This window comes from Numenius arquata, chromosome 17 (genome assembly GCF_964106895.1).
Source record: "Numenius arquata chromosome 17, bNumArq3.hap1.1, whole genome shotgun sequence".
Classification (NCBI taxonomy): Eukaryota; Metazoa; Chordata; class Aves; order Charadriiformes; family Scolopacidae; genus Numenius; species Numenius arquata.
The window spans coordinates 14,004,782-14,018,989 of NC_133592.1; the positions used below are offsets into that span (position 1 = coordinate 14,004,782).

At 38.9% G+C, this 14,208-nt stretch overlaps 1 protein-coding gene across 1 annotated transcript in view; it reads right to left on the reverse strand.

The window, feature by feature from the left end:
- Positions 1-14,208, reverse strand: part of GLP2R (glucagon like peptide 2 receptor) — a 44,025-nt gene that overhangs the window by 15,368 nt on the left and 14,449 nt on the right. Inside the window, exons 4-8 of the mRNA XM_074160112.1 lie at positions 12,084-12,209; positions 9,020-9,122; positions 8,622-8,778; positions 7,528-7,687; positions 766-826 (exon numbers count right to left, since the gene is read on the reverse strand). Coding sequence (XP_074016213.1) covers positions 766-826; positions 7,528-7,687; positions 8,622-8,778; positions 9,020-9,122; positions 12,084-12,209 — 607 coding nt within the window. The remainder of the gene's footprint in view (positions 1-765; positions 827-7,527; positions 7,688-8,621; positions 8,779-9,019; positions 9,123-12,083; positions 12,210-14,208) is intronic.

Sequence of the window (14,208 nt, forward strand, 5' to 3'; positions counted from 1 at the left end):
TGAAACTGGAAACTAGAAATGGCTAAACTATGAATTGTAATCATGGTTGTTGACCTGCTAAAAAGTATGCATACTATTTCCTTGAAAATGTCTCCTTTCCTCCTGCTCTAACCTTCTAATTTGTCCTATGCACATATTCCTTCTTGTTAATTAGCCTTAAATCAGCCTGTAGGTTCTTGACTTGTCATTTACAGTCTATATATCATCTAATTATATGAGACTATAATTGAAAACCAGAAGACTGGAAAACTGATGCTTACTAGTGCAGGTTACTCTTAGTGATTCATTCACTGAATACTGAACACATTCATTTAATATCAGCTTTTAGTGAATATCAGTTTTGCCATTATCCTCCATAAGAATTTTTTTTTTTTTCAAAATAGTAGTGAATACTAATTAAACCTAAAGTGTAGATGGTCTCTGAGAAAAGCACTGGTCTCCTTTTCCTCTCCATGAAGATGTTTGTGCTGACAATTTGCTTCATATAAATGGATAAACACTGGATGCAATAGCTTTTATTTCAGAAACAGTGAATGTTCATTCTACTTCTTGATTTATGCATAAGTAAATCTGAGAATTCCTAGAAACAGTTTAATGCAAAAGTGCTAAAATGAACCTAGAAAATGTAACATGTATTAATAAATGCTGTATAATCTTAACATAATCTCATAGTCAATACTTATGTCAATTACTGTCAAGGGCTTCCAGAAAAAATACACAAACAGGAAGCCAGTATTCTATAGCACATTTTATTTAGTAACCTACCCGGTGTTCTCCAGCTTTGATCTGCTTATTCCCCAAGGGCCCACAAACAGGATAGGAACAACTGGAAAAAAATGGAGTCAATGACAGCCAAGCTTGCAGAATGGTTCATAAAAAACACAGATATGTTACAGTAGTGCGTGGTACAAAGACATATGCTTTTCAGTCTTCTGTTTAGAATTGTACAAAAATCAACCTGATTCCATCTTTCCCCCTTTTTAGTTCAAAAACAAAATGAAATTTCATTGTATAGTTGAATTTTCAGATTGATATATATATATATATATACATACCCATACACTGCTGATCTGTCCAAATCTAAATTCCTGACCCTGAGAATTCAAAATAATTGGCACTTAAGGCCTCACAAACTACCTAAGGCACCAGTTGTCAACATTTTTATTTGTTGAACCTTAAAGAATTTTCAGTGAAGGCACAGAACTCTGTCTAGTTAATTAAAACAGCTGACAAAGGCTTGCTTTCCTGGCTTGCCTTTCCTAGCTCATGCAAATTGCATGAAGTTCAACCAAGCCAAGTGCAGGGTCCTGCACCTGGGACGTGGCAATCCCAGGCACAAATACATGTTGGGCAGAGAATGGATTGAGAGCAGCCTTGAGGAGAAGGACTTGGGAGTGCTCGTGGGTGAGAAGCTCAACATGAGCCGGCAGTGTGCACTGGCAGCCCAGAAAGCCAACCGCATCCTGGGCTGCATCAAGAGAAGTGTGGCCAGCAGGTCGCGGGAGGTGATTCTACCCCTCTACTTGTGAGACCCCACCTGGAGTACTGTGTCCAGCTTTGGAGTCCTCAACACAGGAAGGACAGGGACCTGTTGGAATGGGTCCAGCAGAGGGCCACGAAGATGATCAGAGGGATGGAGCACCTCTGCTACGAAGACAGGCTGAGAGAGCTGGGGTTGTTCAGCCTGGAGAAGAGAAGGCTCTGGGGAGACCTCATAGAAGCCTTCCAATATCTGAAGGGAGCCTACAGGAGAGCCAGAGAGGGGCTATTTGTCAGGAAGTGTAGTGACAGGACAAGGGGTAATGGTTTTAAATTGGAAGAGGGGAGATTTAGATTAGATACCAGAAAGAAATTCTTTACTGTGAGGGTAGTGAGGCACTGGAACAGGTTGCCCAGAGAAGTTGTGAATGCCCCATCCCTTGAGGTGTTTAAGGCCAGGTTGGACGGGGCTTTGAGCAACCTGCTCTAGTGGAGGTGTCCCTGCCCATGGCAGGGGGGTTGGAACTTGATGATCTTTAAGGTCCCTTCCAACTCTAACCATTCTATGATTCTATGGTCCCCATTCCCCTATTGTTGCCCCTCCTCCTGGAGATCATAGCAGACAGAAAAAAAACCCTGAAATAAAGGATTATTACACCATTCCAGTGAGTCTACAAATGTGCAGGCACAAGCTTCAATCACAAGCACAAGGCATGGGAGCTACAGAAGGCAGGTGTTTGACTGGATTCTCAGCCCAATAACACACAGATTTCCTGGTACATGTGACAGAAAGAAAAGATGTGGGTCACTGGGGTCAGAACAGGATCTATTCAAGATTCTGGGACACTAGCTAAAGTCATGGTGAGAGCTGGAATGCGGCAATACAGGGAAAGGGCCAGAAGCAAAATACTTTCAGAGATAATGGACCTCTGAGTGGGTAAAATGAAGAAAGAGATAGAAAGGGTCTCACTTTTGTGGAGGATGACATTGGTACAACCAGTGGATCTGAGAGACCAATCGGAGTATGGACCACTTGGGGCAGGAGGTACATGTTCTGGGGAATATGAGGCTGTCTTACAGGGAAAGATGATAGCTGTGAGGATGAGGTGATGTTATCAAGTGCAGTTCTTGGACAGTAGCTGAGGAAGTGTGTTTCAGCAGATGTAAGCAGGCTTCGCCCCTGCTGGCTCAGCAGCAGCAGTACTACATGTGTCTAAAACAGGTTCTAGATGTCCCCTCTTAATAGTAATTCCAGTAAATATAAATAAGAAATTAAGCTAATTAGTGGGAAAAAAGTCTTTAGGAAATCAATGAACATGATACAGGTATGAGAGAAATGGAGTGGGACTGACAGGGAGATGATCTTTATTACTTATACTCTTACAGTAGTGAGCAAATTTCTTAATAGACTTGTCCTGTTGCAGTTTGATAAAGGAATAAAATTATTAGTTCCTGTTCCAATGAGCTCATGATCAAAGCAACAAATCAATTTAGAGAGGTGGGAAGAGTGAGGAAGCAATGAGACAACACTAACTGGTGTGAAAGACAGTGGTCTTGCTGTGTCAGCAGCCTATATGCTAATACAGCGATATTAATATAGCACAAAGGATCTTTAAAGAGGAATGTGAGAGGGAACAGAGAAATCAAGGCATGAATGGTGAGAAGGACCCTCTTAAGTGCAAGGTGCAGCAGAGGAGAAAGCCCAGAGGCTAGGAAATGCACAATTAAGTGTGGTGTTATGCTTTGACAGAAACTTTTAATAGATGAGGAAGATGGAAATGAGTGTGAAAATGAAGGAAAGTGGTTAATATCTGATGAGGAAGAAGCAAAAGTGGAAAAGGAGTGCCATCAAAAATGGGATAGCGTGTTCAAAACTGTAAGCTTGAAAAATAATCTTCACATTACCATAGTGGATGAATACAGGTAAGGCCGGAGAAAAGAATGCTGTAGGAAATAGGACAAGTTCCAAAGTGACTATATCTAGAGATGTATGAAAGGATTAATGTAATATCCCACTTCTCTTAAATATTGCAATAATTCACTCTTCAAAGTTACTTGTCTTCTTCCTTTGGTTCTAGAGAGGGTCTCAATACTAGTTACCTAAATTTAACCTTAGACAAAATGAATCCCCTTCTCCATTATGTAGACTAAACTAAAGATTTGAGCACTACCTGATTCTGAGAACCCACAGGAAGTCTGATATGAAAGCACGACTCAGAGAACTCAAACACAGGGGGAGCAGAGGAGCGACAGAGGTTGGGAGATGGCCTCAGGATGAAAAAATATAGAATTGTTTTAATCATATGGAGCTTGACTTCATAGTTAAATAACCAGGAAAGTTTTCACTTTCTTAATCTTAACTACTTGATTTCCCTGTAAACATAAGGAAGTTGGTCTGGGATACTTGCAACTCACCATTGACTGTGCAGAAAAGGATATAGGAGAGTATTTTATCTCCTTTTTTATCAGGAGCCTTTACCTTGAGAAACTAGACTTGTTTTGCGACAAGACCTGAGACAATTCTAACCAGCAAATTTCTCTCCAAGTACCCAAATGCAATATTTGAATTTGAAACAGTTTCTGGTTAGTGTTTGTCCTGACAAAACATCATCCTCCATAGAGATGTTGCAGTATGTAGCTAGATTTAGGTCACCAAATCTGAGCTGTAATATACTGGCATATATGTACATGTTCTTCTCATCTTAAATGTGTGAGTGGATTTGGTGAAAAAAGATTTTATATGTGGAATTTCACATCTACCTTGGAACCTGGAAGAACTGCATCTGAGTATCTAATATTGACTTTGAGGTACTGTGTTCCAAATGATTGATGACTAGTTTGTTTAGGCTTTCCTCATCTCTTCATCATAGTTATTAAACACTGATATCCATCAAATTGTTTACTCTGTTAACTTGATAAAGTTAATGAGAATGAAGATCAAAGCTTCTGTTTCAGATGTGAAAAAAATAACATTTTTCCAAGTATGCAATTAAACATACCCTTCCTCATTGTACATACTTCCTCAAGTAAAAGCAATGATTTTTTCTGAAACTCCGTTCTGATCTGATGTCAAAATGTCAGATTATGCTTTACAATGACATAATTTTGATATAAACAATAGATCAACATTTTTGTTTTAAACATGGAAATGAAACTTTCCTGAGATTATGGTACTTGCTTTATATGCATGGACTGACATTTCTAAAAACGTGTGTTCCCATTGCAAACACCTCCTTGTTATGTACTCTCACCTCTTTCTACCTTATTAAATTGTTGTCAAGTTAATCACGAAGGCTCTACATTTATCATCAAGGCCTCAGAACTCCTCAGTTTCTCACAAGGCTAGACTAAAACAACCTGAATTTCTTAACTTCTGGAAATATCCTAGTTTTTATCTGGTCTTTAAAGAGCTAAGATGTTTGAGGTGTTGAACAGCCTGCTAGAATTCTGCTGTTACAGGAAGCTAAATAAAATCTTATTTCAGATTTAAAACTGTAAAACAAAAAGAAAAGAGCATAGGTGTTCTTATTGTTAACAAAAGGAAAAAAATGGCACAATGTCAACTATGAGTTTTACATTCACTTGTAACTAACTGATTTAATTCTCCAAAATTAAATGTACCACTGCCAAAATTACTGGGTCTGAGTACTTTTTTATTGATCTCTGATAACAAGATTACACAATGCACAAAGTGAAGCAATCTGCTGAACCGTACTTTGGAACAATGCATACAATACGGGCTCATGCATACTCAAAATCTGGTTCAAATGCCTTAAGCGACAAAAATCACGTGTCTTTTAATCTCATCAGTAGTAGTAAACGCAAGCCATTTTCATAAAAGACTGTTAAGGTTTCCGGCTTATTTAGTGGATCTTTATTCTCTCAGACCAGATAGTTTTGTCCTAAATTAAGTTATGTTGTATACTTCAACAGGTTTTTATATCATGCCTTTGAAACTTTTTTGCTCAGGTTCCCCCCTGTGTGGTATTTTAGATGCTGAAGTCCTGGTTTGGATCTTGCTTTCATGGTTAGCATTTTTCTACAACAATGGTCCTTTGTTTATAGATTAATACAGTCATATTAGAAAAGCATGAAAAATGGCCTTGTCTGAAATTCAGTTAATTCTAGGAATTTCTCCGGTAGGCTATTTTTTTAGATGCTATCCAATTCCCATTTCAAAATTCAAGAGGTAAGATAGATGTCAAAGAGAATTAGTGAACTGCCTTCATTCCCTGCAATTGTTACAGAGAGAGCATAGTATAACTTTTAGACAACTAAAACTGAATGACATGAATTACTGTCAAACTGTTTATTCCAGCCTCGATAACAATAATCAAAAATTTCATTTAAATGTGTAAATATTGTAGCATTCCAACTGTAATGATTATAATTTCAATCTTAGCTGCCATTTGCTTAAGCTATTTATGTTTGAGTTTAAACTCCTCTTTAAAATCATACTTGTTTATCTTCAGTAGATAATATTAGCAAGCAGTACAGTACGGCAAATATGGAATAATTTATTCACAACTATATAATCATCTACCACAATAAAATCCTACTAAAAATAACTTTTCCTTTTTTTTTTTTTTTTTTCCCCTTGGGCTATACACTATAGTCCCACGGTCCTGGATACACAATTTTACATTTGACAATATAGTTCAATAGACATAGTGATAGTGAACTCTTCAGAAGTCAGAAATTCTTATGGCCATCCATACTATCCTCCTCCTTAGCTCGGGCCACTGGATTTGAATCAATAACTCTTGCAACAAACCTACATATTGTCTAAGAGTACATTTTTAATCTTCATTTAAAACCTTCAAATGCCTGAGAGTTGTACAGGTAGATTTTAGATGATCATTGGGAATTGGGAAACCTTGATTTTCCCCTTTGTCCAGGCAAGATACAGAATTATGGTCTTTGAGTAAGCAACAAATGTAATTGTCAGATTACACAACATAATTTACACAAAGTTGTCCAAATGCTTGTAACTAACTTTACATTGTCTTTATTCATGGAGTCCTCAACACAGGAAGGACAGGGACCTGTTGGAACGGGTCCAGCAGAGGGCCACGAAGATGATCAGAGGGATGGAGCACCTCCCCTATGAAGACAGGCTGAGAGAGCTGGGGTTGTTCAGCCTGGAGAAGAGAAGGCTCTGGGGAGACCTCATAGAAGCCTTCCAATATCTGAAGGGAGCCTACAGGAGAGCCAGAGAGGGACTCTTTGTCAGGAAGTGTAGTGACAGGACAAGGGGTAATGGTTTTAAACTGGAAGAGGGGAGATTTAGATTAGATATTGGGAAGAAATTCTTTACTGTGAGGGTAGTGAGGCACTGGAACAGGTTGCCCAGAGAAGTTGTGGATGCCCCATCCCTGGAAGTGTTTAAGGCCAGGCTGGATGGGGCTTGAGCAACCTGGTCTAGTGGAGGTGTCCCTGCCCATGGCAGGGGGGGTTGAAACTCAATGATCTTTAAGGTCCCTTCCAACTCTAACCATTCTGTGATTCTATGATTCTATGATTCTATTCCATGAAAAATGCCTGAAATATAAGGTCTGAATCATGCAGTGTTTCAGATTGTCCTCTAACTTAAAGTACACTTCAGAACTTTAAGGTGAGCTAGGGAGGTGACCATATAAAAGAAAATTGTTAATATTTAGACATCTTTGCTATGTAGAAGCTCTATAATAAAGGAAGAAAATGAAGTTGCTGATTGTACTGTAATAGTGATGATAGAAAATACAGCCAAATACAGTCAAATTTCTTCTTGTTCTGTCCACTAGGCTACTGTTTTCTTATGAAACAATGTACCCATTTCCTGTATCTGCAGATCAACCTGAACTGCACTGAATGGTATCACTGCTGACATACCTTACTGACAATTGTTAACTTTAAAACAAACACAAAAAAAAAATACAAAAAAAACCCACAAAAAACAAACAAACAAAGTGTTCAGATTTTTTTTTTTTTTTCTTAACTACAAAGTATCCACCACTGACTCAATAAAACACCGCAGAAACAAGAACCTGGAAATTGTTATGTACTTACCCCATCCTATCACAATATATGTCTGTAGCAGTCGTCTTTCAGAGAGTACAACAGTTATCAATAACGTATGCAGATAAATTCCTTCTACTAATAGCCAAAAATAATTTGCCCCAACAAAGTAATGCAAGAAAAACTGGGCAGTCCTGCAAATGGTTACAATCTGTAGAAATGAGAGACCAGGAATCATTGTTAATATATAAAAGCTCTGAAAAATCCTGTTTTTCTCTTGTTTCTTTAGCAAGCGTTTTAAAACTAGCACATGGTTGTGATATAACTGTGGTTTGGTCGCATATCTCACAAGACTCTCCTTGCTGCTTGGGAGAGGCGTGAGGGGAGTGAAATAATTTAAAGGCTTCTACATTGTCAGAGAGTTTGAGTGGAAGTGCCAAGTAGGAAAAGACAATGACAGTGTGGTCTGGGATATATGTTCTTTGTTGTGATCTGCATATCAGAATTTTTACTGATGAGCTATTTATATAACAGTCACCATTAACATCTTGCAGGTAATTTTGCTTGTTGATATGGGCAAACTATATTCATACAGCATCATACATGTATAGTATATCTACAGTGGTTGCAAATGAGAGATGTAGTCATTCCATTATCTAAACAAGTGTAAGAAAATTAGCATATATTAACACAGAAAAGCCTTTAAACTATATTTTTTTCTCTTTTAGTGTTTTTTCCCAGCAAATACAGTTTGATAATATTGTCTCAATAGCAAGATTTGTGTGCATTGCATTGTGCTATGCATACCAAGAGTGAACAAATATAGTGTCATAAAAGTGCCAAATAAATGCATAGATTTTTTCCTAAAAACTACAGGTGCATGTTGTTTTGCTTAATGGGATGTTTCTAAATATAACTATTGATTAATTCAACTTTTTAATACAAGGCATCATATATAACCAATCTATTACAATTTATCAGATTTTTTTCTTGATTACCCCAAGTTTTATCAGCAAAATTTCAGCATTCAAAGCTCAACTAACAAACTCCTCAAAACTTGTTGTCATATGGCAAACTTCCAAAACGGTAACTCTTACTGCCACTAGCAGCTCACATTTATTGTTAGCAATGAACTAACAAATTACCTCAGGACCGAGGTACAATATCCATCCAGTTTCGTCGTTTGGTCTTTTGGAGTAAATATTGTAGTATACAGTGTCTTTTATAAGAACTGCTGTGGCACGCAGGATAAAAGATGCAAATAAATTCATATGGATGTAGTTTCTTGTGCAGTGAAGTTTTCTGTGGGAGAAAAAATAATGTATGAATCCTCTGGAATATATTTAATTTGCAGAAATAAAAAAAATACTGTTGTATTAAAATTGTTGCCATCAATTGATTTTGCTTAGGAATTGCTTTTATAATTCTTATTAGGAAAATACAAGTTATTTACATCAGAAGCTGAGCAATAAGTTAAATTACCTGAAAATAAGTGTGCATACTAGGTTCTGTACTTTTAAAACACATGTAAATTTGTACTAACCTGAGGAAAGAAAGTATAAGGAGAGCTAATACAAGTGAGATGAGAGAAAAATAATATCCTATAGTGTACAACAACTGTAATGTGGTAAGTAATTTATGTTCTTCTTCCTAGGAGCAAAGAAGAAAAATGTGTTATACATGCAGGCAGGAAGGCAGAACATGAACACAGCTCAGAAACTTTTGAGTCCAACTTCTTTGCTTTCCAAGGTAGCCAGTGGAGGTTTCTGGTCCCTATACTGCCTCATTAAATCACTGCATGACAGAGACACTTGCAGACAGCCTTAGTTTCGTTTTAAATTCGAAGGGACTCCCAGTCTCATTCCGGATTGCTCCTACGCGAACACCATTCACAGCCTGATTTACAACTAATCATTGCCATGATTACATGCATCAAATGGATCCTGGTCGTTTAATAACTGCAGAGATCAACTAACTCAACCTGTACACACAAGTGTAATTACTCTGTGTGGCCTGGGGACGCAGCTACAGACCGGTTGTGTCTGTACAATTTTGAGAGTCAGCTCTGTCTAGTCATTGAAATCAACTGACTTCTGCCATGAGTTCAAAGAAAAAAAAAAAAAATTTAGAGCTGTCTTAGAATGTCTTTGAATGATGACTAAGAACTCAGAGGAGGAAGAGAGACTCTCACTTTCTTTTCGCTTTGCTTCATTTAACATTTCTTCTTGCTAAGTTTTTCCATTTATCTGCTTATGTCTACCTCTCATATCTTCATATTGCTTTTCTAGCTCAAGAAAAGCTTCTCTGCAGAGGGGAGAGAGACACAGGATATATGACTTTCATAATCCATATTTGGCCTGCAAAGATTTTCTTGGAACCTTTGTCTTCTCAGTGATTTTGCTGTTTTCTTTGTGAATTCTTACTACTCAGTGCCAGTAGTTGTCCCTAATCAATTTACACTAATGAGTACTATCTGGATAGCACGGGTGAGCTTTGCCTGCTGGTAGAAGCTCTCTTGGAGAGGGTGAAAGTGCCCAGGGAGAACAGTGTGTGTGCAGGATATTCCCATAGCACAGCCATTAGTCACTCTGCTCCATGAAAACATTCAAACAGGCATGAACCTAATAAAATGCATGAGTTATCAACCCGGCTGTGACAATTTTGCAACTCCAAAGCAGATGAAATCAAGTTGATTTCTCCAGTGTGTGCAGATACAAGCTCTGGGTTATTTCTAGCGTCTTGGGGTTTTCCACTAAATACGACAAACAGGTACAAAACCATATTTAGTGGTGATAAAGTTGCTAAAGCTTTCAGAGAAATTGTCTGCTACCACACATGCTACCACACAAGATGAATTAATGTGTCTCCCACCCACAACTTTGCAATCCAGAATGGTCTACAAACTATGAAAAACTCTCAGTACTTAAGAATATTTATCACACTTGTATAAATAAACTGTAAGTTTGGAAGTTCATGTACTTACTATATAAAGAGTTCAGTAAAAACTTAGTAGTACATGGGGATCTTGAACTAATAGTGTTGAATAAAGTGATCAATAAAGTAATGTTACTCAAGAAAGTAATAAACAGTAACAGTGCTCACCCAATAAAGCACTAAAAAGGAAAAAATAATCAACAGTAAGCAGTGCTTACCTAGGAGACTTAATTTTGTTATCAGCTAAACTGAACTCCATGGCAAAAGAAGTTACAAGAGGCTGAAACCAGATAAGCTGCATACTTTACTATTATCTGAAACTCTGCTGCATTTGTTGCAAGTCCTTGCTCAGTGGTGCAGCAGGATCAGGTCCCTGTTACGGCTTGGACAGTCCTTTCCCTGCCCCTCACCCTGCCCGGGGTGGGAGCGGGTGGCCATCGAGCAGAGAACAGGAGGCAGACTTCTCTGCAGCTGCAGAGCAAGAGTGTGATTCCCAGCTTCACAAACCGGAGATGATCAATTGTTTTCATTTTACCCTCAGTAAGAAGAGCTGAGCGCTGTCGAGGTCATAGTATCTGGTTTACTCTTTGTTCAGCTCAGGGAAGCCATTCGCCCCTGCTGACAAAGCCCAGCGCTCAGGCTGCTGCATGACTGGGAAGGATGGCATTTGCATTGTAATGAATTCTTCAACCTGTAACTAGCACCAGTTTTGAATTGAAAGCATCAGCTTTGCATTTGAAAGCACCAGAAAGCACCAGTTTTGAATTTGAAAGCACCAGTTAACGGTTCATTAAGTGCTAAAAAGCTCTGGAAGCAGGGAATGAAGTTGTCTGGCCTTGGCAGACTACAGCGATTTGGGGCAGATGATGGGATCATAGACTAATAGAATCATAGGATCGTCTTGGCTGGGAGGGACCTTTCAGATCATCTAGTCCAACCATCAACCTAACACTGACAAAGACCATCACTAAACCATATCTCCAAACACTATGTCTACCTGTCTTTTAAATACTGTCAGTGATGGTGACTCAACCCCTTCCCTGGGCAGCCTGTTCCAAGGTTTAATAACCCTTTCAGTGTAAAACTTTTACCTAATATCCAATCTGAACCTCCCCTGGTGCAACTTGAGGCCATTTCCTCTTTTCCTATGACCTGTTCCTTGGGAGAAGGGACCGACCCCCCCTGGCTACACCCTCCTTTCAGGGAGTTGTAGAGAGCGAGAAGGTCTCCCCTCAGCCTCCTTTTCCCCAGGCTGAACACCCCCAGCTCCCTCAGCCTCTCCTCATAAGACTTGTGCTCCACCACAAACTCCTCACCAGCTTCTTTGCCCTTTCCTGGACACGCTCCAGCACCTCAATGTCTTTCCTGTAGTGAGGGGCCCAAAACTGGACACAGTACTCAAGGATGCTTTGAACTTAGGTTATTTGCTTGTCAAGTTGCAGTCTTTTTTAATTTTATTAGGAGAAATTCAACACACGAACACTGGACTCTGAACAGAAAATAACTTGTGGCATCTAAAGCAGGAATCTCCCTCCTTAATCTTTCCTCTGTTTCCATTTGGTAATCTAAATGAAATCTGAACATCTTTTGCAGGTATTCAGTGGAAATGTTTTATCGGTTACTCAAGAAGGGATCAAGAAGATTAAAGTATTAAACCACAATATAAAGCATACTTACTTTTTTTTTGAAATGATTTTTCTCAGAACATTCTGAACTATCTCTCCAAATGTCTGTGGAGTTTTCCTTTGTTTGCCAAGTCCCCTCATCCAAGCAGACTCTGTATACATATCCTTCACTTCCTGAAAGTAAACAGAGGTTTAGTTTGAAAGGTCAAAATAAAGATTTTTGGTTTTCATACATGTTTTAAAGATTTCCCTCTTATACAACAGCAATAGACACTACCCCACCCCAACTCAAAAAAAAGGAATAAAACCCACTTTTGTCTTTGACAATGTATTTTTCATATTTACATAGGACAAAGTAGGAATGCCATCCAGCAGAAATAAAATTCCAGAATGTACCTGCTATTTACAAAAAACACATTGTTACTACGTCCAAAAGAAAAGCCACCTCTCACTTTATTAGTTTTTCCTCATTAAGCTCCTAAATTCCATCATGTATGGGTAGCTCATTGCCCAGGCTGTGTAGTCAAAATTGTAGGAGGAAGAGCATATTTTGATTAGGGAATGATGTTTCTCTGAAACTCTGGTGTTCTATTTATGCGCTTTGGGGTCTGATCAGCAGGTGCTGAGAACCAGTGAAACTTTCTTGGCTTTGACTGCATTGTCCTAGTTTATACTGATTAAGAATTTGCTTACAACATCAGAAGAATGATATGGGGACCCTGGTTGATGTTTGTTTTATGTTGTCCTCAGCAGCTGCCTTTCATTTATTTCTAATCAGATCTAAGCTTTTTCATTCATATTTGAATTAGAAAGTGTTTAAGGGTTGCAGCAACAGAGTTATCTCATTTTGCTCAGGATATCTGGAACTGAAACAACTGCTTTGGGAGCACAGTTTGCTGTGACAGAGCAAGAACTCTGTGTGGAGACTGGACACCGAAAAAAAACCTGAAGGTGTCTGTTAAATGGGATCAGAAATCTAATTTCTAGACTACCCTAACTTTTCAGTGCTCAGGCTTGAACCACAATAAATTTACCCCAAGCTTCCAAGAATTTCTGGTCCAAGTCCATCAGTGTCCCAGAGACAGTTATGTCTTGGAAATGGGACAAGCCATGGTAATGGGGACCACAAGCAACCCTAACCCCAGTTCCGCAAAATCTGTACGAGAAACAGACAGCTGGGCTGTCTCTACTGCCTCTTCTCTTAAGGTGCTGTGACATGGATGAGAATGCCAGATGATGCTGTAACACAGCAGCCCCACTGTGTTCCCTACTGTTAATACAATTAGAAGTTTCATAACCTGGTGCAATGTCTTACATCTTGCTTCTGTAGAAATATAGACAGAAAAATAGGAAAAAGTAGTTTTCATTACATGGAGGGAAGGAAGATGCTTTTATGTTTATGATGAAGAGCTGAATTTGTTCTAAATGGTTGGCAGAAGCAGTTATTTGTGAGGCTGGATAGCAGCTGGGTTTCTATGTTTAGCAGCACAAAAAAGGACAAATGATGATGCTACAGAGCAAACCATGTGTGAGGTGGGCTAGAGAAAGCTAGGATAAGCAGCCCATAGTATTCTCCTGTAAACTAAAGGACTTGGACACAATTGGTCCTTCCAAGTACTATTAGAAATGCAACTAAGAATGCCACATGTAGCTAAGAAAGGTTGTGTAGCAGGCTTCAGAAATGTCAGGCTGAAGTGATATGAATGCCCTTTCATTTCTTTAGGAGAAAGGGAATGTTGTTTGCTTTCAGACAGTTTTGCTCCTGCAGATATCATTCTTTTTCCCTTCCTGAGAGCCTCCCTGCTCCAATCCCTCCAGGAAGAGTCTTCTTGGAAAGCTTGTTTTTTCACCACACCACTTGCTCATGGTGCCGTATGTCCTACTGGAGGGCTGACTGCTTGGGCTGCTGTTTTGATTGGCTATTCCAGTTTTCTGGGACATAGCTTCATGTCTGGGGTCAGTGGGGACACTAGAAGTTGAACTTCAGAAGCTGAAACCCAAATCTGTTACTGCCAATAAAGGCCTGGCAGTACAGTTACGTGATCTTGGAAATGATCCTTTATAGCAGACAATATGGAGCTGTAACAAGCACAGATGGAGTAAAAGAGTAAATAATTAAACATCGATAATTTTGTTCCTCAATTCAGAAAAGAGCTGAAAAGAGGTGAGACAA